This window comes from Remersonia thermophila, chromosome 2 (assembly GCF_042764415.1).
Source record: "Remersonia thermophila strain ATCC 22073 chromosome 2, whole genome shotgun sequence".
In the NCBI taxonomy this organism is placed as follows: Eukaryota; Fungi; Ascomycota; class Sordariomycetes; order Sordariales; family Chaetomiaceae; genus Remersonia; species Remersonia thermophila.
The window spans coordinates 3259808-3285490 of NC_092218.1; the positions used below are offsets into that span (position 1 = coordinate 3259808).

At 61.7% G+C, this 25683-nt stretch overlaps 7 protein-coding genes across 7 annotated transcripts; 3 read left to right on the top strand and 4 right to left on the bottom strand.

Moving 5' to 3' along the window:
• Positions 1 to 317: 317 nt before the first annotated feature.
• Positions 318 to 2717, top strand: VTJ83DRAFT_2352 (uncharacterized protein; the record flags this gene model as incomplete). The annotated part of the gene is made up of 1 exon (XM_071008613.1): positions 318 to 2717. One exon carries the CDS (start codon positions 318 to 320, stop codon positions 2715 to 2717), a length of 2400 nt encoding a protein of 799 aa, XP_070868892.1.
• Positions 2718 to 3370: 653 nt separating this feature from the next.
• On the bottom strand, positions 3371 to 5184 carry VTJ83DRAFT_2353 (uncharacterized protein; the record flags this gene model as incomplete). Its single annotated transcript, XM_071008614.1, has 2 exons — positions 3371 to 5120; positions 5177 to 5184. 2 exons carry the CDS (start codon positions 5182 to 5184, stop codon positions 3371 to 3373), a joined length of 1758 nt encoding a protein of 585 aa, XP_070868893.1.
• A 5327-nt stretch (positions 5185 to 10511) lies between these two features.
• Positions 10512 to 14991, bottom strand: VTJ83DRAFT_2354 (uncharacterized protein; the record flags this gene model as incomplete). Its single annotated transcript, XM_071008615.1, has 3 exons — positions 10512 to 11449; positions 11552 to 14578; positions 14646 to 14991. 3 exons carry the CDS (start codon positions 14989 to 14991, stop codon positions 10512 to 10514), a joined length of 4311 nt encoding a protein of 1436 aa, XP_070868894.1.
• A 1234-nt stretch (positions 14992 to 16225) lies between these two features.
• VTJ83DRAFT_2355 (uncharacterized protein) lies at positions 16226 to 17762 on the bottom strand (the record flags this gene model as incomplete). The annotated part of the gene is made up of 4 exons (XM_071008616.1): positions 16226 to 16777; positions 17006 to 17491; positions 17554 to 17625; positions 17688 to 17762. 4 exons carry the CDS (start codon positions 17760 to 17762, stop codon positions 16226 to 16228), a joined length of 1185 nt encoding a protein of 394 aa, XP_070868895.1.
• Positions 17763 to 19066: 1304 nt separating this feature from the next.
• VTJ83DRAFT_2356 (uncharacterized protein) lies at positions 19067 to 19774 on the top strand (the record flags this gene model as incomplete). Its single annotated transcript, XM_071008617.1, has 1 exon — positions 19067 to 19774. The coding sequence occupies one exon, from the start codon at positions 19067 to 19069 to the stop codon at positions 19772 to 19774; it is 708 nt and encodes a 235-aa protein (XP_070868896.1).
• A 748-nt stretch (positions 19775 to 20522) lies between these two features.
• On the bottom strand, positions 20523 to 22096 carry VTJ83DRAFT_2357 (uncharacterized protein; the record flags this gene model as incomplete). Its single annotated transcript, XM_071008618.1, has 3 exons — positions 20523 to 21187; positions 21280 to 21774; positions 21868 to 22096. 3 exons carry the CDS (start codon positions 22094 to 22096, stop codon positions 20523 to 20525), a joined length of 1389 nt encoding a protein of 462 aa, XP_070868897.1.
• A 1711-nt stretch (positions 22097 to 23807) lies between these two features.
• Positions 23808 to 24543, top strand: VTJ83DRAFT_2358 (uncharacterized protein; the record flags this gene model as incomplete). The annotated part of the gene is made up of 4 exons (XM_071008619.1): positions 23808 to 23913; positions 23968 to 24044; positions 24101 to 24178; positions 24238 to 24543. 4 exons carry the CDS (start codon positions 23808 to 23810, stop codon positions 24541 to 24543), a joined length of 567 nt encoding a protein of 188 aa, XP_070868898.1.
• Positions 24544 to 25683: the final 1140 nt, after the last annotated feature.

The window sequence follows — 25683 nt, forward strand, 5'->3', positions numbered from 1 at the left end:
GTGGAGAAAGCGCGTCCGTGGTCCGCCCGGGCCACGGCATGAACGGAAAAGAAGCGAGCCTGTTGCCTAGTTATAACTCGGTAGGTCTTTCGTCTCAACATATCCACTGCCAGGCAGCTATCGGATGGACGTTACACGGCCACAGACTTCTTCTTTCGCTGCCTAACATGGGCAGACGGACAAACATGGCTTGCAGGAAGGACATGGAAAGCGCCTAGGCTCTGGATAACTTTTGTTGCCTTCACAAACTTCTTTCATAAAAAAAAAAAAAAAAATCCCTCGCCGAGGGTGCAAAGCAGAGATCCGACCTACAAACCATGGACCCGACACTCAAGGAAAAGATGGCCATTTTCGACCAGCTCGAGGCCCTTGACCGTATGAGTGACGGCGATGACGTCGTCGACGAAAAGGAGCAACGACACCGAGAGACGTGCAGGGCGTTTTTCAGCGCGCAGCAAAAGAAAACCCCAGGAAAACGGCGCACCACATCCATGCCCACCCCCCTTGCTGCGTCCCACAATCCTGGCGTTGTCGTCGAAGCCACTCCTAAAACCTTCCATCCTACGGCCAAGAGACCGTCTGCCAGGGCGGGCACTGGCTCTCCCGCTTCCGGGTCCGTTGCGGAGACGCCTATTCCAGACACGGCTCAACCAAAGCGGCGGCCCTCGGGATTGCGGAGGAGCGCGACAGCGCCCGTGCCCGCCCTGTCGTCGTCGTCGTCGGCCCTCGATCAGTCTCCATCTGCAAATTCTGCCACAAGGAAAAGGAAGCGCCAGCCGACAGCGAAGACGCTGCCCGAGTCCGCCCAGATCTTCCGCGGTCTTGCTTTTTACTACATACCCAATAACGACATCGCCCCGGCCAGGAAGCTGCGCATCGGACGGGCCCAGGAGTACGGCGCGCAATGGGTTCGCAACCTGGCTGACGCGACCCATGTCATTGTTGACAGGAACCTGGAGTTCAAGGACATTCAGGGTATTGTGGGTCCGGAGGCGGCTGGGTCTGTGGTCATCGTCAACGAAGAGTATCCCATCGACTGCATCTCGTTTCGCGCGCTGTTGAACCCGGATCAGACACGGTACAAGGTGGTTGGTTGTCCCGGGGCTGGCAAGAACCTTGCCCCGGCGGGGTCGCCTCCCGGTTCGTCGCAGATGTCGGATCGCTCGCTTCAAAGAAAAGCACCCAGGCCGCCCAGGAAACGAGCCGCGGGTGGCACCCCGCTTAGGGAGGTACAGTCGTCGCCGGGCCCGGAGGACCGAACGTTCGAAGGGGCGAGCGAACCCGCCGTGGTTGCAAACCCCATGACCGCTCAGCATCTTTCGCTGCCGCACCAGCAAGCCCCGAAAGACGAGCTGTCAGAGTTTATTGAGCTCATGCAGCAGTACAAAGATGTTCCGCTTGACCTGGACGATGACGATGACGACAACCAGTCGGTCAAGGAGGCACCCGGGGCCGCCTCGGATTCGGAGGTCGACGATACATCAGACGAGGAGCCGGCGCACAAGAAGACCACGAGATCCCAGGCCAAAGGCCGCAAGACGATTGCTTTCGAAGATCGCTTCGCGTGCAACCGTGGCGGAACCAAGGAGAAAACTGCCGACGCTGCGAACCCCAACGCGCGAACCATCGAGGTCCTGCAGAAAATGTGCGACTACTACGACCGCGTCAACGACCACTGGCGCACCACGGCCTACCGCAGAGCCATCACTACCCTCCGCCGCCAAACCCTCAAGATCACAACCGAGGAGGACGCCTACCGTCTCCCCGGCATCGGCAGGCGCTTGGCAGCCAAGATCGCAGAGATCGCCACCACCGACAAGCTCCGCCGGCTCGAGTATGCTCACGATGAGCCCCTCGACCACGTCCTCCAGACGTTCCTCAACATCTACGGCGTCGGCCTGGGCCGCGCAAACCGGTGGATCGCACAGGGGTTTCGCACGCTCGACGACCTCCGCGAACGCGCCAACCTGACGCCGAACCAACGCATCGGCGTCGACCACTACGAGGACCTCAACACGCGCATCCCTCGCGCCGAAGTCACCGCCCTTTTCGAGTACGTCCGCCGCGAGGCCTCGGCGCTCGACCCGGCCGTTGAGCTGCTCGTCGGCGGGAGCTACCGTCGCGGCGCCAACTCGTCGGGCGACATGGACGTCATCGTGACAAGGAAGGGAACCACCTCCCCGACCGAGCTGGTCCCGTTCCTCGAGCAGCTCGTCGAGGTGCTCGCGCGAAAAGGCTTCCTCGTCGCCACCCTCGCCGGCCTCCATCGCCACCACCAACACCACCGCAGCGCCAGCCGCAGCGAGCCGAGCAGCAAGTGGCACGGGTGCTGCGTCCTCCCGCCCGACGCGCCCCTCCCTGAGCAGCCGCCCGATGCCGCCGCCGCGCCCCAGCGTGCGCAGAAGCCTGTCTGGCGCCGCATCGACTTCCTCCTCGTCCCCGAAAGCGAGTACGGCGCCGCCCTCATCTACTTTACGGGCAACGACATGTTCAACCGCAGCATGCGCCTGCTGGCGGCCAAGAAGGGCATGCGGCTGAACCAGCGCGGGCTGTTCCTGCGGAGGAGCGACCGACGGGCCGGGGCCAAGACGGGGTTGCCGGTCGCCACCGCAAACCCGGCGGCGACGGAGGGGGAGCTGTTGGAAGGGAGGGACGAGAAGAGGATCTTTGAGATCCTGGGGGTGAAGTGGAGGGAGCCGGAGGAGAGGTGGTGTTGACAGATGGTGTCGTCCCTCCCTGGCAAAGATAAGGGGAGTATCCAAGGGTTGTTTATGAAGACATGAGGTTATGCATGAATCGATGTGACGGGGCCTGGGAGTGAATGAGTTGGCCTCGATGTGACATGACAGCAGGCAACAGCAGGCAATGGCAAACGCGTAATAATTCATTCATCCTTTCTGGAGAGAGAGAGAGAGAGAGAGACGAAGGGCTCTTTTTTTGGTTACAGACCGTATCAAGCACGCAACACACAATGCCTTTCGGTACCATAATGTTGATTTTATTTTTTTTTCTCATTTGATTAACCAACTGACCAAGTACTAGCGGCAGCAGAAACCCATTACCCATGAACCCAGATTGCCACCTTTTTCTTTCCATGTATAAACGAGTTGCAAACCACCAAGAAGTCGTGACGGTCATGAGCCAGTCGTAACGTCATCAACCCCGGGCCCGGTCTTGCAAACCATATGTACCTGAGGGCGGAAAGGAAAAAAAAAAAAAAAACACTAAAAAGTCTATATACTGGAAAAGAAAAAGAAAACAAAAGATGATAACATGCCACCCAGTGGCCTGCTCCATCAATACAGTGGATGGGTCTCAGACCCTCCAACTGTCCTTTGGTAAGAAGAAAAAGAGATCAAAACCAAAAAGCTCAGCAAGAGCCATACTTCACCCCCCTCTTCCCCACTTCTTTCCTCCCAACAGGGCATTCGGGCAGCACCCAACCCCTGGCCCTCTTGGCCTCGCGCTTCTCGGCGAGCTGGGGCTGGGGCATCCAGCCGTCGCGGGGGAGGGCCTTGCGGCGGGTGCCGTCGGCGGGGGCGCCGATTTCGGCGCGCCAGTGGGCGTGGCCCGGCATGGGCTCGTCGCCGGCGAGCATGCAAAGGCCCCAGAGGGCGAGGCAGGCGGTGAGGCGAGCTTCGTCGGCGTCGGGGATGCTGCCGTCCTCGTGGAGGTCGTCCGTGCTGGCGAGCTGGACCGAGGCCACCTCGAGGAAGCCAAAGTGCGGGGTGTGCTCGGTGCCGTTGCGGACCACCACCAGCTCGATCTCGGTGAGGATGAAGCCGTAGCGGCAGCCGTGCTCGCGCATGGCGTGGTGCAGGTGGGCCAGGCCGCGCAGGTACTCGACGCGCTTGATGTTGCCCTCGGCGCGCATGCCCGTGTTGAAGCGGTCGAAGCTCTTGACGAGGCCGACGACGCGGGCGGTGGGCTTGCCGCCGAACATGACGGCAGCGGCCGGGGACTCGCCGGCGGCCGAGGCGACAAACATGCAGTCGGTGGCCATGCCCAGGGCGGCGGGGGAGCTGCTCGCCTTGGGAGGGACCGCGAGGCGAAGGGGGCGTCGCGAGCACAGGGCCAGGGCGCTGTTGAGCTTGGGCAGGTAGTGGGCGGCGTAGATGGCGTGCAGGTCCTGCTCGGTCTCGGGGTGGCGCTGCGTCACGGGCGGGGCGGGCAGCACGTTGGCGGGGATCGGGGCCGAGAGGCAGGCGGCGGCGCCGGGGAAGGACAGGATGCCGGAGGCGGTGAAGTCGGTCCAGGGGCGGACCTGACGAACATCCCACCAGAAGTGGCGCTGGTGGGGGTCCCGGAGAGGGAACGAGAGGGTGCGCACGAGCGCCGGCGCCGGGTTGGGCGACGTCAGGAACGAGTAGAGCGTCGTGGTGGCGACGGGCTCCGGCGTGATGGTGGCGGCGGGAGCCAGCGGCGAGGCCTCGCGGCCCAGGTACGGGTCGTAAAGGTACGGCTCGGGCTGGACCTGAGGAACGGCGGGGTGGAGGGGCTGAACCACGGGCGGCTGAGGCGGCGGGCTGGGGCTGCCGGACAAGCGGGCCGGCGGCGCGTAGGCCGGCAACTGGAAGGAGGGGAAGACGACGACGTCATTCAAGCTGCAGGCCGACGCGCGGCGGGCGTGCATCATGGACGGGTCGCGAGCGAAGGCGACGGGGGAGCAGAGCAGCGGCGCCGGGCTGCTGTCATTGGCGAAGAGGGCGGCGGAGTAGGAGAGGGTCTCCGGGCTGGTGAGGCTCCGGGAGTGGGAGGAGCGGCACTGCTTCTTGGGGGCCGGGGTCGGGGCGGGCGATGTCCTCGCGCGCTTGGCAGGGCGAGTAGGCTCGGCCGAGGGCATCATGGCCTGATCCTGGGAGCGGATCTTGGGCAGGAGGAGAGGGCCATGGGTCCGGATGGGCGAGCGGGCCGGGGTGGTGCGCGCCGTGCTCGGGGCGGGGACCGAGTCGGAGGGAGACGACTCGAAGGAGTAGACCGAGGAGCTCTGCGAGCTGGACCGGGCATGGCCCGGAGTGTAGGGAGGCAGCTCAAGCAGAGCAGGGGGAAAGGCGAGGGCCGGCGGAGAAAGAGGGTCGCATGGCTGAAAGGTGAAGTCAAAGGGGACATCCGCTGCCAGACTATAGCGCGTGTAAGCGTGAGTGGCGAGGGAGGACAAGCAAGCATGTGGACTCACGTGGACATGGTGACGGTATGGTTTGGGGTGTGTCGAGGACACCCGCAACCGATTATAGATTAGTGTTTTTGGTGTTGTTGTTTGAGGGCGAGGAGGTAGGGAGACCGGCTCCGGGTGTGAATGTGAGGGTGGGTATGTGTGTATGCGCGCGTATGTGTGTAAGTGGGAAGAGGACAGGGGGGGAGGGGGCGGGACAAGGAAAAGAGGAGGCCGATCAAGACCCAACCTCTGCTGCGACCAGGCCAACAAGTCTAGAGAGGGATGGATGTAGGTGAAACGGAACGAGGTCTGTTGTCTGGGGATGGGGAAAACGAGAGGACGATGAGGGGAGGGAGGAGAGGCCATACTTGTATTCCAGAGGGAGGCATCACGGCCGCATCCATAGGCTACGGATGGCCGCCGCGAGGCGGGCCAGAGCATGTCCGGGGTGGTGTCCAGGATGCGTTGGGAGCGTGGAGGACGGGAACCGCGGGTGTGGGCGTGAGGGCCATGACGTGAACCCGACGTGAACCCGACGTGGACGTGAACGTGGACGGGACTGGACGTGGATGGCAACCCACCGTGGGGCCGTGGGACCGCGGCATCTTTGCGCAAGAGAGACGACGGTTGATGGTAGGTTGACGGTATTAGTGTACACCGTACTTACATGGACCAGAGCAGGGCGGGAAGCAGGGGGGGGGGAGGGGTGTGTGTGTGAGTGACAGCAGCGAAGCCCGAGAAGCGCGGAGTGGACCGTCGATCCCCGAACCATACCCGTCCATACATATTACACCCCCCCCCCGGGCGACCCAGAGAAGCTACCGTCTACGCAGTAGTGCGTTAGTCTGGCATACGTTGTCCATCCAGGGCTGCAGATGGCGTCGCCCTGCAAAAAAATCAAGAATTGCCATTCGATCAGAATAAACCTGAAACACGGAGTCCCAGCTTACCTTCTTGTTCCATCTTGTGGAGCACCGGAGCTGGCATGTTGCAGATTTTCTGGTGGTGGTGGTGGAGGAAGAAGTGGTGGTGGTGGTCAAGACGGGAGTCCAGCCCAGTCCAGTTCCAGAGACGACAAAGGCGAACGAGGCGCAGCGGACAAAGGCGGGTAGCTACGTACCTTGCCGCTGTGGCCGGCGGCTCTGACGGCTATCCGACGCGGGCTTGTTTCTGCCAGCGTCTGGGCCGTTCGCCGAAGAGCAGACTCTGGCGGAGGTTCATGCCGACATCTAGGTCTCAACGTCGGGTACTTGGTGGGGGAGGGGGAAAGACGGTGAAGAGACGGGCGAGAAGACAAAAGTCGAGAGAAATGCCGAGAGGTGCACTTCCCTGGTGGATGCCCAAAGCAGCACCCGCACATGCAGCAGCAGAAGGAGGGACGATTGGGGGATGCACCTTCTCCAACCTGCAGCTTGTAGCCAGTTCTGGCCGAGGCACCTCCCCACCTCCTCTGGTTTTCCTCCCCGCTCCTGCCTGACGAAAACAGACGAGAAGCCTGGATTCTTTTTTTTTTCTTGTCTGCCCGTGGAAGTTCCCGCCCCCTCCATGCTCTCCATCGAGGTCTCACAATCTGAACGAAAGAGAGAGAAAAAAAAGGCTTTCCATTGGCTTTGTTGCAGAACGATCGAGTGAAAGCCCATCCCGGATCCCTCATTGGCTCGACCCCCAATCGCTAATGCAAGTCGCCATGCGGGCGTCTAAGTAACGGGTCTTGTGAGTCATCTTTGACCACCTGGCAGCCGCTGCATTAGCGTCTCTAGAGCCTGTAGAGGGCATGCAGGCATGCAACCCGCCCCGCACTTCGCGGCCTCTGGGAGGGTGCGCGGGTTCCCGAGGTCGCCCATCGAACGCGGCGCGTTCGTCCGCCGCGACCCTCTGGACGAGTCGCGGCTCTTCCGACCACCAGACGCGGCAGAGGCATGCATGTACGTACATACATAGGTACCGTGGTACGCATCGCGGGGCGGACGCGACGGACGCTGAGGTGACGCAACGGCCGGCCAGCCACGTTGTCGTTGTGGCTTTCGCCCCGGATCGGGATGCCAACCATGAACGGCCGGCCAAAGTGAGGCTTTCGGATTTTTTTTTTTTTTTTGACTTTTTTTTGGGCATCCATCTCCCATCTCCCACTCCCCAGCATGCCATGCCCCTCCCCCGGATGGACGTTGGGCTCAGGCTCAGAGCCATGCCGCCTCATTTGGGGAACCCCGGGTTTGCATCCGAGCCCTGTCCCGACCGCGCTGACCTGGCCGGCCTGTGTGTGAGAGAGAGAGAGAGAGAGAGAGGCGTTTGCCGCGTTTCGCCGCCGCAGCGGGTACCTCGCTGGCCGGTACCTGACTGCCGCAGGTACGGGCAGTATGTACGTGCTTCAACGCCTCAGTCAGGTCCTGGTTGGGCGCATGCCTTGGGCCGATCGGTCCAGGCCCGGTGCCAACTGAATCCCAAGCCGTTCGACCTTCCGTACTCATCTCCATGTTCCAGGGGCTTCCTTTTCTTGCCTTCGTACTGAGTAGGGCTGACCAAGACCCGGATGATCCTCTTCAGCGCGGCTAACTTACCGGCCTCTGCCATGGTCCGATGGCAGCCGGGAACCCCCCTGTGGCTAGGTAGGTGGGCGGCTGCGGCAAATGGGATTTGCTTCTGCGCTAGCCGCCCGTCTTACGTGGGCGCTTGCCGCAGCCCGGTACCTACGCAGTATTAAGGTAGGACGGGGCGGAGGGCAATGCTCCCCTGCTCCCCTGTTCCCCTGTTGCTGTTAGGCGATCCGGCGCGAGACCCAGCGCAGATCTTAGCAATTAGCCGCGGCCTTACCTCTCCCTCGGGCCCTTTGCGGTCCACCCGGATTCCGGCTTCACCATGAGACAGGCGCCAGCTGACCTCCGACGGGCACCCTGACGGGCGCCATGAGGCCCTTCAAGAGTCCGTTCGTATGCATGTACTGTGTAAGTAGGTGGTAGGTACTACTTCGTACGTATTCTGTACGGAGTACCTGGTAGTTACCCATCGCAATTTCGCAGAAGCGCACGGCAAGGCGGCAGCACCCCGGCCCGTCTCAAGCGCCAGTGTACGACTATGTATATACACAATAACTAGCGTATACGAAGTATGTGCACAGCCGCGCCGCCTCGTCAGGACCAAGGCGCTTATTCCTGACCTGCCTGACCGGGCCTCACCTCGGTCAACTCCTCGCGAGGCGTCCGCGGGCTAGTACTTCGCAAGCTGCTCCGTACCACGACGGGGAAAAACGCGGCATCACGTGCGCCCGCATCTCCCTTGGTCCCAATTCGCCGGCCGGCCCCCTGCCCGTCGCCATGCAAGCCGCGCCCCGCAAACAGGCCAATCACGGCCGCGTCAGCCCGGAGCGCACCTGTCAAGTTCGCGCTTCGGCCCGCCCATTGGCTGGACCGAATCTCCGTCCCCGGCCCCGTCACTGTCCCCGTCACCGCTTTCCAGCCGGCCGGCTCTTTTTTTTTTCTTCTTTTTTCTTTTTGACGGCCGGAGCGAGGCTTCGCCATGCCGAGGAGCGGGGTTGGGGTTGGCAGCCGTCTGTGGACGTGGACGTGGACGTGGACGTGGACGTGAATCACCCGACATACGCACAGGCATATTGTGTAGCTATAATACATACTGTGTACTTGGGCCCAAGGCAAAGGCCAATGACAACCCGTAGCATGCACCGCCCCGCCGCCCTCGACCGACCATCGCGGGGCTTCCTTTGTGTTCTTTTGCTATTCGTTTCTTGGGTCCCTTTTGGCTTCTGGTTCGGTTGTTTCATGTTGCAACCCGTCCCCGAGGACAAGGAGGGGGTAAGAGAGAGAGAAACCCTCTCGAGTGGCTTCCCCAAAGAGGAAACTTTTTTTTTCCTCAGCACCGACCGGGGCGTTGGTGTACGGTGTAAGTGGGTGGGTTTGCTCGTACACAGTACACAGCAGTAGGTTTCTTGTTTCAGGTGGAGCGATGCAAGGATGCTACGTACATACACAGTAGGATGCAGATGCGCAATGACTCACACTCTTCGCTTCCCACACATCATTATGGTTCTTGCAAGATGTGGCGTGGTGGACCTTTTTTTTTTTTGATTGTGACGGCCTCTTCCCGTCGTCTGTCTGCAACGGCGGTAACGGTGGTGGTAGTAGTGGTGGTGATGGAGGATGCGGTTGGGAGGAGGGGGTGCGTACGTAGCCATGTCTCTCGGTCCCTCCGAATGTTTCCGTCCGTCCGTCCGTCCGTCTATCTGTCTGGTCGACAGGGAGTGTGTCGATCCAGGTAGCATAGACACTGTCCCATAGGTGGCGTGTACTCCAAAGGGCAGGTAGGTGTAAACAAAGGCTGAGAGGGGGGGCGGGGGGGTTGTGGACTTGGATGTTTGTCGCGTTCTCGTCGACACCCTCCGTGGTTCGTTCGGTCGGGCATGGGGTATTCAACTTGGAAGGGTCCACGGACTTGGCCGCCAGGCTCTCTTTGTCTCGGGAACAGCATGGGCAACGAACTACCTAGGTACAGTAGGTATTACCCATCTGACGTGCTTCAGCACGGCCTTCTCGAGAGAGGTTGGGCCTCCAAAGTGACAACCTACAGGTCGCTTTGCACGCCTCTCGGACTTCACCGTGTTGAGAACGTGCACCCAAGATAGCAATGCTGCCCTTGAACCCGGTTTCTTTGCTGTCCAAAACGCGGGCTGTATTCCTTGCAGACATTTCCTCAGAGCATGGTACCGCTAAGCCAAGGCAAGGTCCTACACTCTAATACACAGTACCTACTACCCTCCCATGATCATGCCCATCCACACCAAACTCTATAGTAGACACCTCCTGGAGACGAGGGTTCGCACACCGACGCCAACCCCGACGAACCGACCGACGCAACACCAACCAAAAAAAAAAAAAAAAAAAAAAAAATCACGCAAAGACGGAAAGGGCGAAGAAAAAGAACAAGACAAAACTCTTCGCTATCCAACCTGGCGGTGAACGCACCCCATCCGCAAGCCACCATCACTCGCCACCATCGAATTGGGTTCCCCGCGATCTGCCCCACCCACCCGGACCGATCTGCAGTGTAACCCCGGACCCTCCGGCGTCCCCGCACCGCGCTGGACGTCGGACGGGACGCGACCGTGACCCGTGTTTCGCACGCGCTCTGTCGCCGAGAGACCCCGCGCCGGATTTCGCGTCGCGATCCGGCCCCCGCGCGACATGTCCATGATTTTTTTTTTTCGCCACGGCAGGGATGCAGAGACAGAACGCTAGCGTAGGTGGTTGTGTAGTGTCGCTAATAATGTAAACGCACCCGCCGGGGCAACCGCTCAGGAGTTCCCGATTGAGGTACACCCCCCCCCCCCCTCAACCGGACTTCCATTTCACCAACTGCCGCTCCCCTCTCCCGCACGACTCGGAAAATGGGAAGAAGAAGAAGAAGGAAGATCCCGTCGCTCAATCGGCGGTGAGCGGCCGGATCCTGATCCAGACCCTTCCCCTGAACCGGCTGTCGAGGTCGTCATCGTAGCGCCCCCCTCCCCCTCCGCTCCGGCACTGGCCCCCCTTCCTCCTCCTTCTCTCACAGCCCTCAACGCCCTCCTCAACCCTTGCAACCTCTCCCTCTCCGCGATCACCATCCCCCTGGCGAGCTCCCGTATCGCCCTCCGGCCCATCCTCTCGTGCATCTCCCTCCACCCGGCCAGCTCGCCGGCGACCGTCTGTTGCGCGTACCGCAGCTCGCGGGCGAGCCGGTCGGCTTCGCTCGAGTGCTTGCGCCAGGCTATCTCTTCCTTCCTCGGCTTCTCCTTGGGGGGTTTGGTCGCGTTGGCTTTCTTGTCTGACGGGGCGTCTCCTGCGCCAGCGCTGCTGCTGTTGTTCGTGATGGTGGTGCTGGTGCTGGTGCTGGTCATGCTGTTGCTGGCAGAGGAGGCGGCGGCGGCGGCGGCGCTGCTGTTGCTATCCGTAAACGCCTTCCCAAGCGGCCACCTCGCTGCTCTCCCGAAGCCGAGGCTCAGCGTCCCGCCGCCGCCGCCGCCGCCGCCGCCGAGGAAGAGGCCGCCGGACGACGAGGCGGCTCGCTCGGCCTCTCGCCGCGCCGCGTGGATGCGGGCGATGGTCTGCGGCGGGCGGGCGAGGGCGTTGAGGACCGACTCGACGTTGCTGTACATGGTGAGGAAGGCAGAAAAGAAGGCCGCGCTGGGGGAGGAGTAGGACGGGGCCAGGGCGCGGGCGTAGGTGGCAAACGCGGTCATGTGGGAGCGCGGGAGGAACGCGAGGGTGGAGAGGGAACCCGAGAAGAGATTGGTTGACTCGTGCAGGTCTAGACGGTGGAGGAAAACAAAAGTTAGCAAGGTAATGCCCGTGATGATGATGATGATGATGATGCCCATGGGGAAATAGAGAGGAAGCAAAAAAGACTCACCGGCGGCGACGTTCCCCAACATGCTCGCCCTCCTGGCCACGCTCCTCGTCGAAAAGTGCACGCTCCTCACCATCTCCCTGGCATGATCCACAAACTGCTCAACCTCCCTCAGATCCTGCACGGGCTCGTACTCGTCGTGCACCTTCTCCATCAGCGCGGTCGCCTTGAGCCGGCTCCGCTCCGCCATCATGCCCAGCTGCAGGTCGGGAACCAAAAAGAACTCCCACAGCATCTCGTGCGTCGCAAACGTCGGATGCTGCAGCAGCACCCGCAAGAACCAATCCATCCGGATCTGCAGGTCCCTCAGCACGGCCCTGCTCGGCCGCGACGGGATCTGGATCGGCGACCGCAGGTCGGCCAGCGAGGGGATCCACGACGCCGGGTTCTCCATCTGCAGCAGGCTCGCCAGGTGCTCAAAGTCGCCCAGCGAGCGGCGGCACGTGGTGACGGCGAGGCTCTGCTCGTCCATCGGCGCCCCGGACTTGACCACGAAGCGCACCGTGGCGTCCTCAACCAGGTACGCACGCACCACGCCCGTCGTGCGGGCGTCCATGCCGCCGCCGCCGCCGCCGCCGCCGCCGCCGTCCGGGATGGGCTTGATGGCCGGGATCTGCGTGAAGAGGGTGAGGTCGTCGATGCGGTTGCGCACGTCGTCGTCCTTGGCGAGCTCCACCGCCGTCAGGCCGCGCAGCTCGCGGGCGGCGATGTCGACGCGCGGGTCGCCGTACAGCGTGCGCACCATGTCGAAGCGGCCGTACTTGCTGGCGAGCATGAGGGCGGTGAACCGTTTTTCGTTGGTGGCGTTGACGTCGACGTCGCAGCTCTGCAGGATCCACGCGGCCAGGTGGGCGTCGTTGACAATGTGCAGCAGGGTGTTGCCCTTGACGTCGACGTGGTCGTCGAGGTGCAGCGGCTGGCCGTCGCCCTGGCTGCGCGCGGCCGCCTCGAGCGCCTGCCGCACCATGGTGCCGTAGTCCGGGTGGTCGTACGAGCGGCACAGCGCGAAGAGCGGGGTCTGCTCGTTGCGGTCCTTTTGCCGCCAGGGGAGCAGCTTGCCGATGCGCTCGATCAGGAAGGGGGCGTGGAACAGGTAGTGCGCCGCGCTCCGGCCGCGGGTGTCCTGGATGGCGAGGTAGCTGCGCATCCGGTCGTCGTCGGCCGCGTCGAGGAGGAAGTCGAGCACCGTGTTGATCACGTCGGGCGCGCCGAGCTGGACGGCCGCGCTGAACAAGGTGGTGCCCTCGTTGTTCCGGTCCTCGAGGATGACCTCGGGCGTGTAGTACTCCTTGAGCGAGAGGAGATAGCGCAGCGCCTCGGGCCGGCCGTTTTGCACCGCCATCATGGGCACCGACTCCCCCGCGGCGTTCTGCGTCTGGGCGAGCCGCTCGATGGACGTGTCGCCCTCGATGATGCTCGCCGTGCCGATGCTCATGGGCATCGACCGGTACGAGATTTCCGAGCCGCTCGACATGCTCCGGGTGTCCATGGCCACCCTCTTGACCCGCTTGGGCGGGAGCGCGGGCGGCAGCTCCTCCTCGGCGTCCGTGTCGTGCTGGAAGGGAAACACGTGGCTCAGGCCCGATCCGCGCGAGAGGGCATCCGGAGCGTCCGGGTTCAACGACGACCGTCGCGAGGACCCGTTGGCAAAGCTCCAGCCGCTGATCGACTGTCGGCGCGAAGACGACGGCTTGGCCGGTTCATCATCCTCTCCTTCTTCTTCGACGGCATCGTCGTCCGGCTCCATGATCTTCCTCAGCTCCGCGACATCGCCCTTGGCCGCCGCGTCCCAGAGGTCGCGGTTCCTCCGGCTCGCCCGCCGCAGCCCGGCCGAGTCGCGGTCCAGATAGGTGAGGACCGCCTCGAAGGTGCTGAGCGCATACCCCATCTCGCCGCTGTCCACGTCGTCGATGAAGATGAAATTCCGAATGTAGCTCAGCCTCGCCTGGAGGTGCTTGACCTGCGCCTTGATCACCACGTACAGCAGCAGCGACACGAGCGTGTCCGCATTGATGGTCATGACGGGCTTCTCGGTCGTCGCCGCCGCCCCCGCCGCCCCCGCCGAGCCGAGAGGTCCCATCCCGGGCTCCGGCGCGTCGGTCAGCTGCGTCGCCGCCTTGGTCGTGGCAAGGAGGATCGCCATCATGTCCTGGGGGCAGCTGGCGTTGGGCAGCTTGCGGAACTCCTCAACGGCGCGGTCGAGCCTGTGGATGACGTCCCGCTTCGCGCGGCTGCCGCCGTCGATGACGACGCCCAGCTGGGTGATGTCGATGAACTCCATCTGGCGGATCTTGGCTTCCAGCTCGAGGTCTTCCTGGCGGCGGAGGGAGGCGAGCCGCGGGAACACCAGGTGGTTCACGTTCTCGGCGATGTAGCGCTCGATCATGCGCTCGACGAGGGAGCCCGTCAGGTCGGTGGTCGCGCCCAGCAGCGCGAGCTGCTGCTTGTCGACGCTCTGGAACAGGTCGATGGCGGCCGTGACGGCCGTCTCCATGGCGGTTCGGACGACGGCTTCGTCGTCTTCCCAGGCCTCGGGCGCGAGGGCGCCGCTGGCCGCCGCCGTCGCCGACGAGGACGACGCCCGGGCAGCGCCGCTGTTGGACCTCGCCCGTTTCGCCGCCGAGGCCACGGGTCCGTCGGGCTCGGGATCCGGGATGTCGGCGGCCGAGGGGGGCGGAGGCAGGGGCCGCTCCAACACGCGCGTGAACTCCCGAAACAGCTTCTCCAGGCCGGCCTGCATCTGCTTGGCGATGGCCGGGAAGTGGTTGAGCAGCTCGTGGAAGGTCTTGATGTCCTTCTTTTTGGGCGAGGGCCCGGGCTTCTCGCGGCCGTTGGTCGGGGGGCTCTTGAGAGGGCGGGAATCTCCTCCTTGGCGCGGGGGCGGCAGCACGGCCGGCACCACCTTGACATCCTCCCAGGATCCCACGAGGGGGCGGGAAATGTAGTAGACGAGGAACGGCCGGGGATCGAGGGTGTCGGGGTACCATATGAAGTCGTGGAGCAGGTTGGCCTGGGCCAGCTGCTTGAAGCCTGCGAGGGCGCGGCATGTCCGTCAGCACTTTCTCGAACGCTCTGCTCGTCGAGGCAACGGACGTACCCTTGTTGGTGTAGACAGCGCTCTCCTTGATGACGATGCTCCGGCCGTTGATGGTGCCGTAGATCTTGGGCTTCCCGCGCATCTCTCGGAGGTTCTGGACCGCGGCGGCCGAGGGATCCTTGGCTCCGCCGCCGGGGGCCTTGGGGAGGGGGATCCGCACGACATGGCTGGCGAGGAACTCGTCCGAGGCTATGGAGGCCAGCAAAGGCGCGCCCGAGTCCGGGTCGCGGGCGTTGAGCAGGACATCAGTGGTGGGGACGAGGAGGATGTGCTGTTGGGGCGGCAGGCACTGGGGGAGGATGGGGCTCTTGGAGAGGGCGCTCAGGAATGGGTTTAGGGGTTGCATTCATTCGACGGGCTCCGCGACGGCGCTGGGTGTGAGGGCGTTGATGATGGTTCGGCCACCATTGGGCAGCGTCGGGGGGCTCAAGACCATGCACGGTCGAGAGGAGCTGGATCCGGCAGGCGATACGAGCGAGTTCGAAAGCGTCGTATGGTCGTCGAGGTCTCGGGTTAGGTCGTTGGGGGCGCGCCCGGGTGGGTGATGCGAAGCGGGCTGCCTCTCTTATCCACCGGTGGCGGTTCCTATTCTAGGCAAAGGAGGAGGAGGAGGACCTAGGAGGAGGAAGAGGAGGAGGAGGAGGAGGATGATGATGATGACGACACCAGTTCTTGCAAGGCAGATATCGAGCGTTTGAGTATGACCGGCCAAAGGACGGACAGAAATCTCGGCTTGCAAGAGACCGAGTCAACAAAAAAAAGGAGAGACGGGGAAGCGGGATGCTTTGGCTTGAGAGTATGGAAGCTAAGGGGGGGCAAGCCGGTGGTGGAATGTTGATGCGCTTTGGCGGGTTCCATGCGGCGACGGCAAACCAAAAAGACGGGACGGGAGGGATGCGAAAGACAGGGATCTGTGGCCTGTGGCCCTGCGGCAGGTCGGTAGCTAGGTAGCAACTAAGCTCCGCCGACGTGCTGCGCAAGCACCTGGCAGCTGCTGGGAACAGCGGGCCAATCACTGTCGTCAGCGGAGGATCGCCCGCAGACGTGGGGCATCCGCATGGCTGGAATACTGCGTACCTACTGTGTACAAGGCAGCCTTCCCACAGTGGGGGGGGGGGGGTTCCAGGTTCTGAGCACCGTGGACACGCATACCCAGTAATTACAGCATGAAACAGCTTTGTTGTCACTGGTGAAGTAAGGTACGTGGAGATTCTAGCAAAGTCCAAGGTAAGGCAAAGTAAGGCGAGGTAAGGTATGGGTAATTAGGCCGGAGATGTTTTGCTATGTTTTGTTTTTTTTGTTTGTTTGTTTGTTTTTTCTCTTTAATTTACCTCAACGTTTCGCAAGTACTGTCTGTACCTTCACTTCTTGAGCGGGAGGGACAGAGAGGACCGGTTCCATGCATTGGATGGCCCCCGTCATCATGACATCAGATCCCGAGGGGGGCAGGGCAGGCGACGCATGACCACCCGAGGAAACAGACCCGACCTACCCACGATCGTCCGTCGACCCCCATCACCCGATGACGTTCAATGACTTTGGCCAAAACGGATTGTTATCATTCATCTAGCTCCGCGACCTTAGGCCTTGGCCGCACCGGCCTTGATCAACAGGATATCGCCATCCTCCACCACGTAGTCCTTGCCCTTGGTCATGACCTTGCCCTTGGCCCGCACCTCGGCCTCGTCTCCGAGCTCCTTGAGGACGCTGAAGTTGAACACGATGGCCTGGATGAACGTCTTCTCGAAATCGCTGTGGATGACACCGGCCGCCTGCGGCGCCTTGGTGCCGTTCCGGATGGTCCACTGCCGGACCTCATCGGGGCCCACCGTGAAGAAGCTGCCCAGGTTGAGCGCCTTGCGCATCTGAACGATGATCTTGCCCAGCGCCGAGTCCGCGCCGACCCGCTTGCACTCCTCCTTGGCCTCCTCCTCGCTCTCGAGCTTGGTCAGGCGCTCCTCGAACGACACCGAGATGGGGATGATGGGGTCGCCCTCGGCGTGCTCCTTGACCCACTCGACAATCTTGGGGAGGTGCTTGTTCTTCTTGCGGATGTAGTCCCGCTCCGACAGGTTGACCAGGAACACCACGGGCTTGGCCGTCAGGAGGAACAGAGGGTTGATGACCTCGACCTGTTGGAAGCGTTAGCGCGGGGGCGCCATGCGATGCGGCCAAGCAAAGAAGAAAAGAAAGGGCGCGAAGATCAGAACGGGGTTTTTCTCTCAGTATGCGCTCTACCACGTGGGCGAGGCATTTCAACGAGCTGGGTTATTAGATCGGACCTTGGGTCCTTTATCATCATAAAAAAAGCGCCAGCAAGGAAAAAAAAAATGAAAAAAGAGCACAGAAAACAGCCATACCTCCTTGGGGTTCCAGTTGCCCTTGCGGACGTCTTTGCCATCCTTGAGCCAGGCGAGAACCTTCTCGATGATGGCCTCTTCCTCCTTCCACTGGCGCATCTGGAGGGACTGGCCGCCCTGGCGCGTCTTCTTCTTTTGGTTCTCGAGAGCCTTCTCGACGAACTCAATGTCCTTCAACCGCAGCTCCTCGCTGATGATGTTGAGGTCGCGCACCGGGTCGACATCGCCCTCGACGTGGATGATCTCGGCGTCATCGAAACACCTCACCACCTCAAAGATGGCATCGACGGCGCGGATGTGGGACAGGAAGGCATTGCCGAGACCGGCGCCCGTCGAGGCGCCGCGGGTCAGGCCGGCGATGTCGTAGACGGTCAGGTTGGCGGGGACCTTCGACTTGGGGTTGTACTTGTCGCACAGCCAGTCAAACCGCTCATCAGGGACGATGACGCGAGCCTCCTCGGGGTCGATGGTAGCGTAGGGAAAGTTCTGGGCGGCGGCGTCAGCAAGGCTGTTTTTTTTTCACCTTGTTGCATCAATGGCGGACTTACGGCGGGGTTGCCCAGGTTGCTCTTGGTGATGGCCTGGAACAGCGTCGACTTGCCGACGTTTGCTAACCCGACCTGTGGATGGCGCGGGCGAGTCAGCGCAGCTGAGGGAGGTGGCGCGCGCCGAGGCAACCCACAATGCCGCTCTTGAGGTTGTTGCCGGGACGGCCCAGGAGGATCTTCTCCTCGACGACCTGCTTCTTGGGGGGCATCTTGGTCCTTCGTTTGCTGTAGTGGCGGACGGAGGAGGAGGAGGAGGAGGGGTGGTTGTAGATGAAGGTGCAGTCGAGTCGCACCGGCTTGCGGGTGAAAAACGCAGAGCTAGCTGCGGGGGTTCGAAAGAGGGGCGAGGGAGAAGCGAAAAGAAGGGAGAAGCGGATTGGAGGAGACACGGTTGCGACGCGCTCGTGGGCCCTACGCCACGAGCCTGCGCGGGTGCGAAGAGAAAAAGCCGTTCAGACAAGTCAATGCCTAAGGGCAGGCGGGAGGACAAATCAATTCGTCACTACGAGGTCACCCAGGGACCTGACGAGAGGGCAGCTTGGGGGGAAAAAGGTGTGTTTGATTTTAGACTTCGAAATCAAAAAAGTTTTTTTTTTCTTTTTCCTTTGCCCCCAGCCCCATGGAAATTGAGGGTGAAAATTTTGGGAGACCCGACCCTGTTGTGCATGGCGGGGCTTTGTGTTCGGTACCTACCAAGGTAGGGTGGGGTAGGCCACCCAGAACCCTGGCCGGGCTCCCGGACGACCCAACCAAGCCCTGGACGACGCCCGGCCTTGGACGCTTTCTGTTCTTGGATGGGGGGATGCGACCTGCCGGGCGTACTGGCAGTTACTGTGTACCTCATGCCTTGGACGTGCAAGGTTCCCGGTGGAGATCCCGACTCCTCTCCTGACTCCACCCTCCGCCTGAAACAGCTGCTGTGGGGTCGGTCTCTCTTTATCCCCGAGGCTGGGCCCTTTCGTCATTCCATTGGTAGGCCCATACACAGTCGACGTACTATAGTCACAAGCACCCATCGTCAAGTGCATTTACACGACGTATTACCAAGTCAAGCACCGTATCGGCCAGGGCTGCCTTTGCGGCTGACAACGGCCATGATTCTGCGTTCTCGCTGGCTGATTTGAACTCGCTGGCCAACGTCGAAACCCCCCAGGACTCCCATGGCTCACGGCTGACCCAAGCTCTGGTCATCTCACCGCTGATCGCATCGGGATTAGTTAGTGAGCGAGGGCTGGCGAAGGGTCCAGACGTCCAGCTCGCGTCCTTTGTTTCCCGTCTCAAAAAAAGAGAACCAAAGGGCTTGCGAGCGTCAGCTGCTTACAACAGCCCGACCTCCCCGGCGTCCCATGCATCATACTACGTACTATAGTATACATCTCTCCACGGACCGCATCGCACCGTCCTCGAGCCAACGGCCCACGATAGTTACCTACCTCCCTCGGGCCCTGCCTACCAACCCTCGCACCCGATCCCACCCCCGAAAGAGCCAGCATCTCCAGCTCGCCTATCCACCATGCCGCGAAAGCATTCCAAGAGGTCCTCGCGCTCCCACCGCTCCACCCTCTCCCTCCAAAAGACCGAGATCCTCATCAACGTCTACGACCTCCTCCCGCCCGGTCGCCTGAGCACCGTCCTCTGGCACCTCGGCACCGGCCTCCTCCACTCGGGCGTCGTCATCAACAACCGCGAGTACGCCTACGGCGGCCACGACCAGCCGGAGCTCACGGGGGTCTACTGGACGCTCCCGCGCGTCGAGCCGCCGGGGGGCACCTTTCGGTGCGAGATCCTGCACGGCTTCACCCTGGCGGCCCCCGAGGAGATCGACGCCATCCTCCTCGAGGCGTCGGACGCGTTCCGGGGCACCGGCTACAACCTGCTCACGCGCAACTGCAACCACTTCACGTCGTACCTGTGCGAGAAGCTCACGGGCAAGCCGGCCCCCGCGTTCCTGAACCGCGCCGCGAGCATCGGCGTCGCCCTGCCCTGCGTGGTGCCCAAGCAGTGGGTCGAGCCGCCGGACTTTGAGACCGCCGAGGGCGAGCTGGTGGAGGACGCCGCCGCGCACGCCCACGGCCGGTCCGAGCAGGATCGGATGCTCCGGTCGTCGGCAGAGGTGCCGCGGCTGGTGGGCCACGAGCAAGACGACCGCGAGCTCGGACATGATGGCCGGCCCGCTGGAAAAAGTGGCAAGGGGAAAGGCAAGGCGCCCGTGGAGGGATAGCGCCGGGCTTTCCCTCCTGCGGGCGCGGGCACCGCTTGGGTGAATCGGGATGTTTGCGCCGCGCTGTTTTTTCTGCATTCTCGGCAACTGGCGTTTGGGTAAGGGTTGGGCGGGAGGTGGGATGGGAATAAGGTCTTGTTTTCTGCAACACGATACCACGGGCTCCGGTTGAGGATGGGCTGTACATGGATATATGACACTCTTTACGTAACATGCTTCCGAAAAAACAATCGTGATTTCGTATGTTCTCGGTGTTTTCTGCTCTCTTCGGCGGCTACTCGGGGTCAGAGGGGGGGGAGGGGGGGGGGGGGTCGCGGACCAACACTGGGAATGCTCATTCACAAAGCCTTGTCTTGCAGTCTTGGACTCGCGTTTCATGCATATGCATCTGGAGATGAATGCGAGCACGTTCGGTGCTGCCGTCACAACGATGAGCTCTAGCGAACCCTGCACACATCATATTTCTGGTAGGAGCTTACACGGTAAGGTCAGACGCTGGTTGCGATGTGGTCCAAGACACAGTATGTTTGGGTTCTCTTCCACTAATTATGGACAATCCAGATTCGCCGGCCTGGTAGCTGTCTCAAACAGCATTCACATAACTCCCCCCACCAAGCCATGCCTCCACCCTCTCTTATCCTCCTCGTTTTGTTTTCCTGGCCCGCTCTTCACTTCCAATGCCCGTTCTCCGCCCTGTGCTCCGTCTCCCACACACCCTCCTCCTCCTCTTCCTTCCCTTTTCCTCCACCTAGCTGCCGCCATGCTCCAAGTTCCACCGCAGAAGCTGCTCGCACACCCCCTCCAGCGTCGTGCACCCGGGCGCGTACCCGATCCCGCCCTCCGCCACGCTCCTCCTCGCCGCCGAGTCGTCGACAACGGCGTGCGTCGAGACGGTGAACACGGACGGCTGGAGCAGGCGCAGCTCGCCCTCGGGCTCGCGCAGGAAGGGCAGCGCGCGGGCGAGCCTCGCCGGGAGGCGCGCCGCCAAGAGGCACCACGCCTCGACGGCGTGCGCCATGAGGAGGAGCGGGACGGTCGGCGCGACGACGACGTGGAAGGGGGTGGCGGAGAGCTGCTCGAGGGCGCGGAACACGTCGCCGAACGTAATGGGCGGGCCGGCGTCGGTGACGACAAAGGGGCGGCCTGCGCAGCGCGGCAGGGCGTCAGAAGAAGAAGCAGAGAGGAGAGCGGCTTCGAATTGCAGGTGGGCGAGGGCGGCGTTGCGCGACTCGACAAAGCTCTGCACGATGTGGCTCATCCAGGTGACGCCGCGGCCTATTCGCAGGTTGGAGCCGATGATGGGGTCGGTGTTTTGGCCGTAGATGGGGTTGCCGGGGCGGATGGTGCCGGTGCGGAAAGAGGGGGAGTTGGCGGCGCAGATGGCACGCTCGGCTTCGGCTTTGGAGAGGGCGTCTTTTTTGTTTTGCATGACGAGTTCAGAAGGTGTTAGCGGGCATGGTTCGGCTTCGGCACGGATGGCAGAGCACCGAGGCACCCGGGCTTACAGGTGGAAAAGAACTCATGGTGCGGCCGCAGAGGCGCGTCAAAGTCCTTCTCGGTGAGGAGCTGGGCGTAGAGCCTGGGCTCGCTCCTCCACGGCCAGGTCCATAAGGGAGAAGGGAGCATGCCGACAGAGGCGGACGAGGTGGCGACAAAGACATCGGCGCCGGCGGCACGGGCGACCTCGAGCACGTTGACGGCGCCGTCGCGGTTCACGTGGCTGACCCGGTGGTAAAACAGAGGGTTCCGCTCGTGCGGCCGGATCAGGGCGGCCGTGTGGAAGACGGTCAGCGGCTTGTCGGCGACGGACCGGGGCCACGGCTTGGAAAAGGCGGCCTCGACCGAGGCGCGGGACGAGATGTCGGCCTTGACATAGTCGCACCCCGCAACCTTGTCGACCATGTCTCGCCGCTTCACCGGCGCGAAGTCGACGATGCGGATGCTCTCGGCGGGCTGGCCGCGCTGCAGCAGCTGAAGAACAATGTCACCACCCACGAGGCCTACATGGCACGGGCACGCGTCGGAGGGCGAACGGGGCCATCATCAGCACATGGACACGAGGGGCTCGGGTTGACCTGGGCAGGGTAGCTCACCCGACCCGCCGACGACGACATAACGCCTGTCCAAACGTCGCGGCAAGAGGCGGGTGAAATCCAGCGGTTTCTTCTTGACGCGCTCATACGTTTCTTGAAGCTCCTCCTCGGTCCAACGGCGAGGGGACGCCTTGCGCATCAAGTCCGGCACCGCCTTCAAGGCCGAGTTGGCGCGGAAGAGGTACACCACGGGCAGGAGCACGGCTGCGATCAAATAATACATGGCCATGGTTTCTGGGGTTGGCAATGGCTGGAGCGGTGCGATGTCGTGGAGATCTGCGAGGGGATGGCGAGAGGCATCCTGAAGCCCGAGATTCCGCGGCGTGCCGCAAATCTAGCTCGAGACGTCGCGTTGAAACCTCCCTCCGCCTGAAGACGAAGCGGTTAGGTAACACCACATCGGATACCACCAGGGCCGTGGGGTTGCTTCTGGTTCGCAGCAACACGCACAGCCCAAACCTATTTTGGTCATCGCAAGAGGTTCGTTTCCCTACCCCGCAGGGTCCTCATTTCTTGGGGGGGAACAAGGTAACTACTGTGTAGTTATTGGGCGAAACGTTGCTCCCATTGCGACGCATACGGAGCGTCTCGACAGCCGCCTCTCCGCCGCTGTGAGACGATGGAGCTGGGCTTGGAGGACGCCTCGGTGCTAGAGCAATAATGCGCGTCGCGCCATCGAATGAAAGCACGGTCCCACGTCTTCCGATGGTCCGTTGCCCGGACACAACGCCGCGCATCCCCCGAAGCCGGAACTAGTCAGGCACATCCTCGCCGGAGCTGAGCGGTGGGGTCTTTAGCCTTGGCTCCTGTGGGGGCTCTGGTCAACACGAACGGGGAGCATCGCTGCAGGAACCGTCCGTACCACGCGGGTTGCCGGGCTTACCTCATCACGGAGCGAACCTTTATGACATCACCTCCATCCGTTTGGACATGTCCAAAACCGAGCCAACACAAGATGCTGACCGGGTGACCTTTTGACATCCGGAATGACCCAGGGGCAGAGCGAGCAGAAAGCTGAAACACTCGACGTTGGCGGCCGCAGATAAACAGGACTTGGGGGGCGCTGTGTCTCCGTCACCCCATCCGGGAACCCGGGATCGTCGGCGCGGGACGGTGGGCACCGCGGTAATTAACATGGAGAACAATCTCATAGAAGAGAAAAAAAATCAGGCACCGGGCCTCCTGACTACCGGTTCCGTGCGCTTGAGTCGAGTCTGCACCGTCGCCCTCCCGGGTCTTTTTGGGCGTTGCGCTGTCTGAGACAGCCACATGTCATCGAGCTTCCAAGGAATGCGTGACGCAAGCGTGCAGCAGAGCGGGAGAGGTGGGAATGGTGCGTGGCAGGGTTTCCGACCTTGGATGCGGGACTGCTGGCCAACCGTGACATCAGGGTTGTGGTCGGGTGGCCCGATAGCCAGGGGTTCACGTTTCTTGTTTTTCTTGGTCCAAAGGTTGGCGGTTCAAGCTGGGTTGTTTTTTGTGGGTGATGGGTGGAAGAGCGATCCGTCGCTGCATGGTGCATGGTGGGAAGCCCCCCGGACCCACCCGCGTCCGATACGGATGCAAAGATCCGGCCAATCAGCAATCATCCCGGGCTTGGACTTTCAGGCACGACTTTCCCAATTCGGGACTCCCAGTCGGTTGCCACAGAATGGCGGGTCCGCCGCTCCTGGGAAACGGCGGTCTTGCAAGACTGCTTTCTTTGCCTCGGGACCCGGTTCACCTCGTCCCTCGTGCGCTTCCATCCTCTTCCCAAACAACAAGCTACCGCCAACAGCAACGATACCAGCACCTGGACTTCGACCTGGATCGGTGTCGCAGGTCCTAGGGTCGCCTCTGCAGCAATACTTCCTCCTTACCACATCGCATCCCTCGTCTACGTTTCGTAGAGCCAACCGCTTCTCAGCACTGTTTCCGGCGACCAATTGCCATCAGAAAAAATGCGCCACAACCTTGTCCTCGTTGCGCTGTCGGCGCTCACCGTCGCCAGCGCCCAGAGCCACAACTTCACCATCGACCCCAACTCGGTGAAGCCCTCCGACAGGAGTATGTCGCCGTGATCTCATCCGCCCCCTCCGGGAAGCTGACTTGGGGGGGTAGCCAACTGGTGCAACGCGCAATACGAGACGTGCCGCAAGCTCTGCAACAACGGCCTCAAGACCAACGACTGCGACGACGTACGTCTCGAGAAGCTGCTTTTAAGATCCGTTCTTGGCTGACCGCTGCGCTTCAGACGACGCTGGCCTATGACTGCAAGTGCTCCAACGGCACGGCTCCCGGCCTCGAGTACTACTTCAACACCATACCTACTGTGAGTTCTCCCCGAGCCATCGAGTCCCGACCGCAGGCCCGCTGACTCTCCATCTCCAGTTCATCTGCGAGCAGGCGTACGCCGACTGCATTGCCGCCAACACGGCCAGCTCCAGGGCCCAGGACAAGTGCAAGAGCGACATCAAGGAACACTGCGGTACCCTGGATCCCGATAAGGCCGACCTCGGCGGTTCCGCCGACACGACGAGCAGCAGCAGCAGCGCCGCGGCCCCGTCTGCCACTGCGCCGGCCCAGAACGCCCCGAGCTCGTCCACCTCCACGGGTGCTGCCGCCGCCCCGACCGCCTTCTACCTCGGCAACGGCGTCGCTATGGTTGCTGCCGGTGTTTTCGCGGCCATGCTCTGAGAGGCGAACCAGGCTGGACCCTGCAGGGTGGCACAGGCCGCGGCGGTCTCTGCTCGGCGCACGCGCCGCTAGGGCGGTAATTTTGCTAATCTTTTTGTTCGGATCATTCGAGCTTGGTCTTGTTGGTTTTTCTGCCTTTCCGCCGGCAAGGCTGTTACCCCGGTGACAGCAGAGCCTACAGGTGCACTACTCTCTGGGCAACGAACGGACCGGATGTTCTGCACGTTCATGGGGCATTACAGATGCACACGAGAATGGAGCTGATGGATGATGTCAGACGAGGAATGATGGTGGGCGAAGGCATAATGAGGAGGCGGGGACGGTGTTTGATGTGAGGAGTTGTTTAGGAACTCAGGTAGTATTATATCCATTTGCTTTCCAGGCCTAGCAATTGGCGCTTCCACAGGGTCGTTCCATCGTCGTCACCTCCGCCCCCGCCCCCAAATTCCGCGTCGTAAGATGAACGATGAACTTGACGATCCATGGAATCACCGCCTCAATACCACCCCCCAGCCAACCAAGAAACATTACCCTGAAAACCCTCCATCCCTAGTAACTACCCTGGACCAAGTGAGCGTACGATGTTTGCCAAGGGACGCTACATCGTAAAGTATGTGAACTAGGGGAGGATGGTTGAGGGGCCTTGTTTGAAGATGAGTGGTATTAGATATCCAAAGTACGGTCCTGAGGTAGCTAAGGCATGAAGATGGATTATCCGACAAGGAAGATGTCGGCATGCACCTTGAGCAGCGTTCTCGGTGTTGTCGGTACGTATTCTAGACACTATTCTACAAGGCAGCTCGAATCGCGAGCAGCCAATGTCAAGATCGCCACTCGGCACTGTAACCAGATCCCTAGGTAGGCTGCATCTACTCCTCAACAACGGCGCTGGAACGACACAATCCAGTTGGGTCTGCCTTGGGCAATATCTTTCCAGCAACCTGGAAGTGTCCGCGATGAACATCCAAGCCGCCGTAGACATCATACCGCGTGATGATGCCTTAGGTCGGGTTGTACATCGGAAACGCCTTCGCTACACAGGACTGCAGTATCACATATCTTGAGAATGGAATATTCCCAACACCAACCAGTGCTGTCAACATATTGTCTGCCCCCATACCGTAAACCAGCAAACCCGAA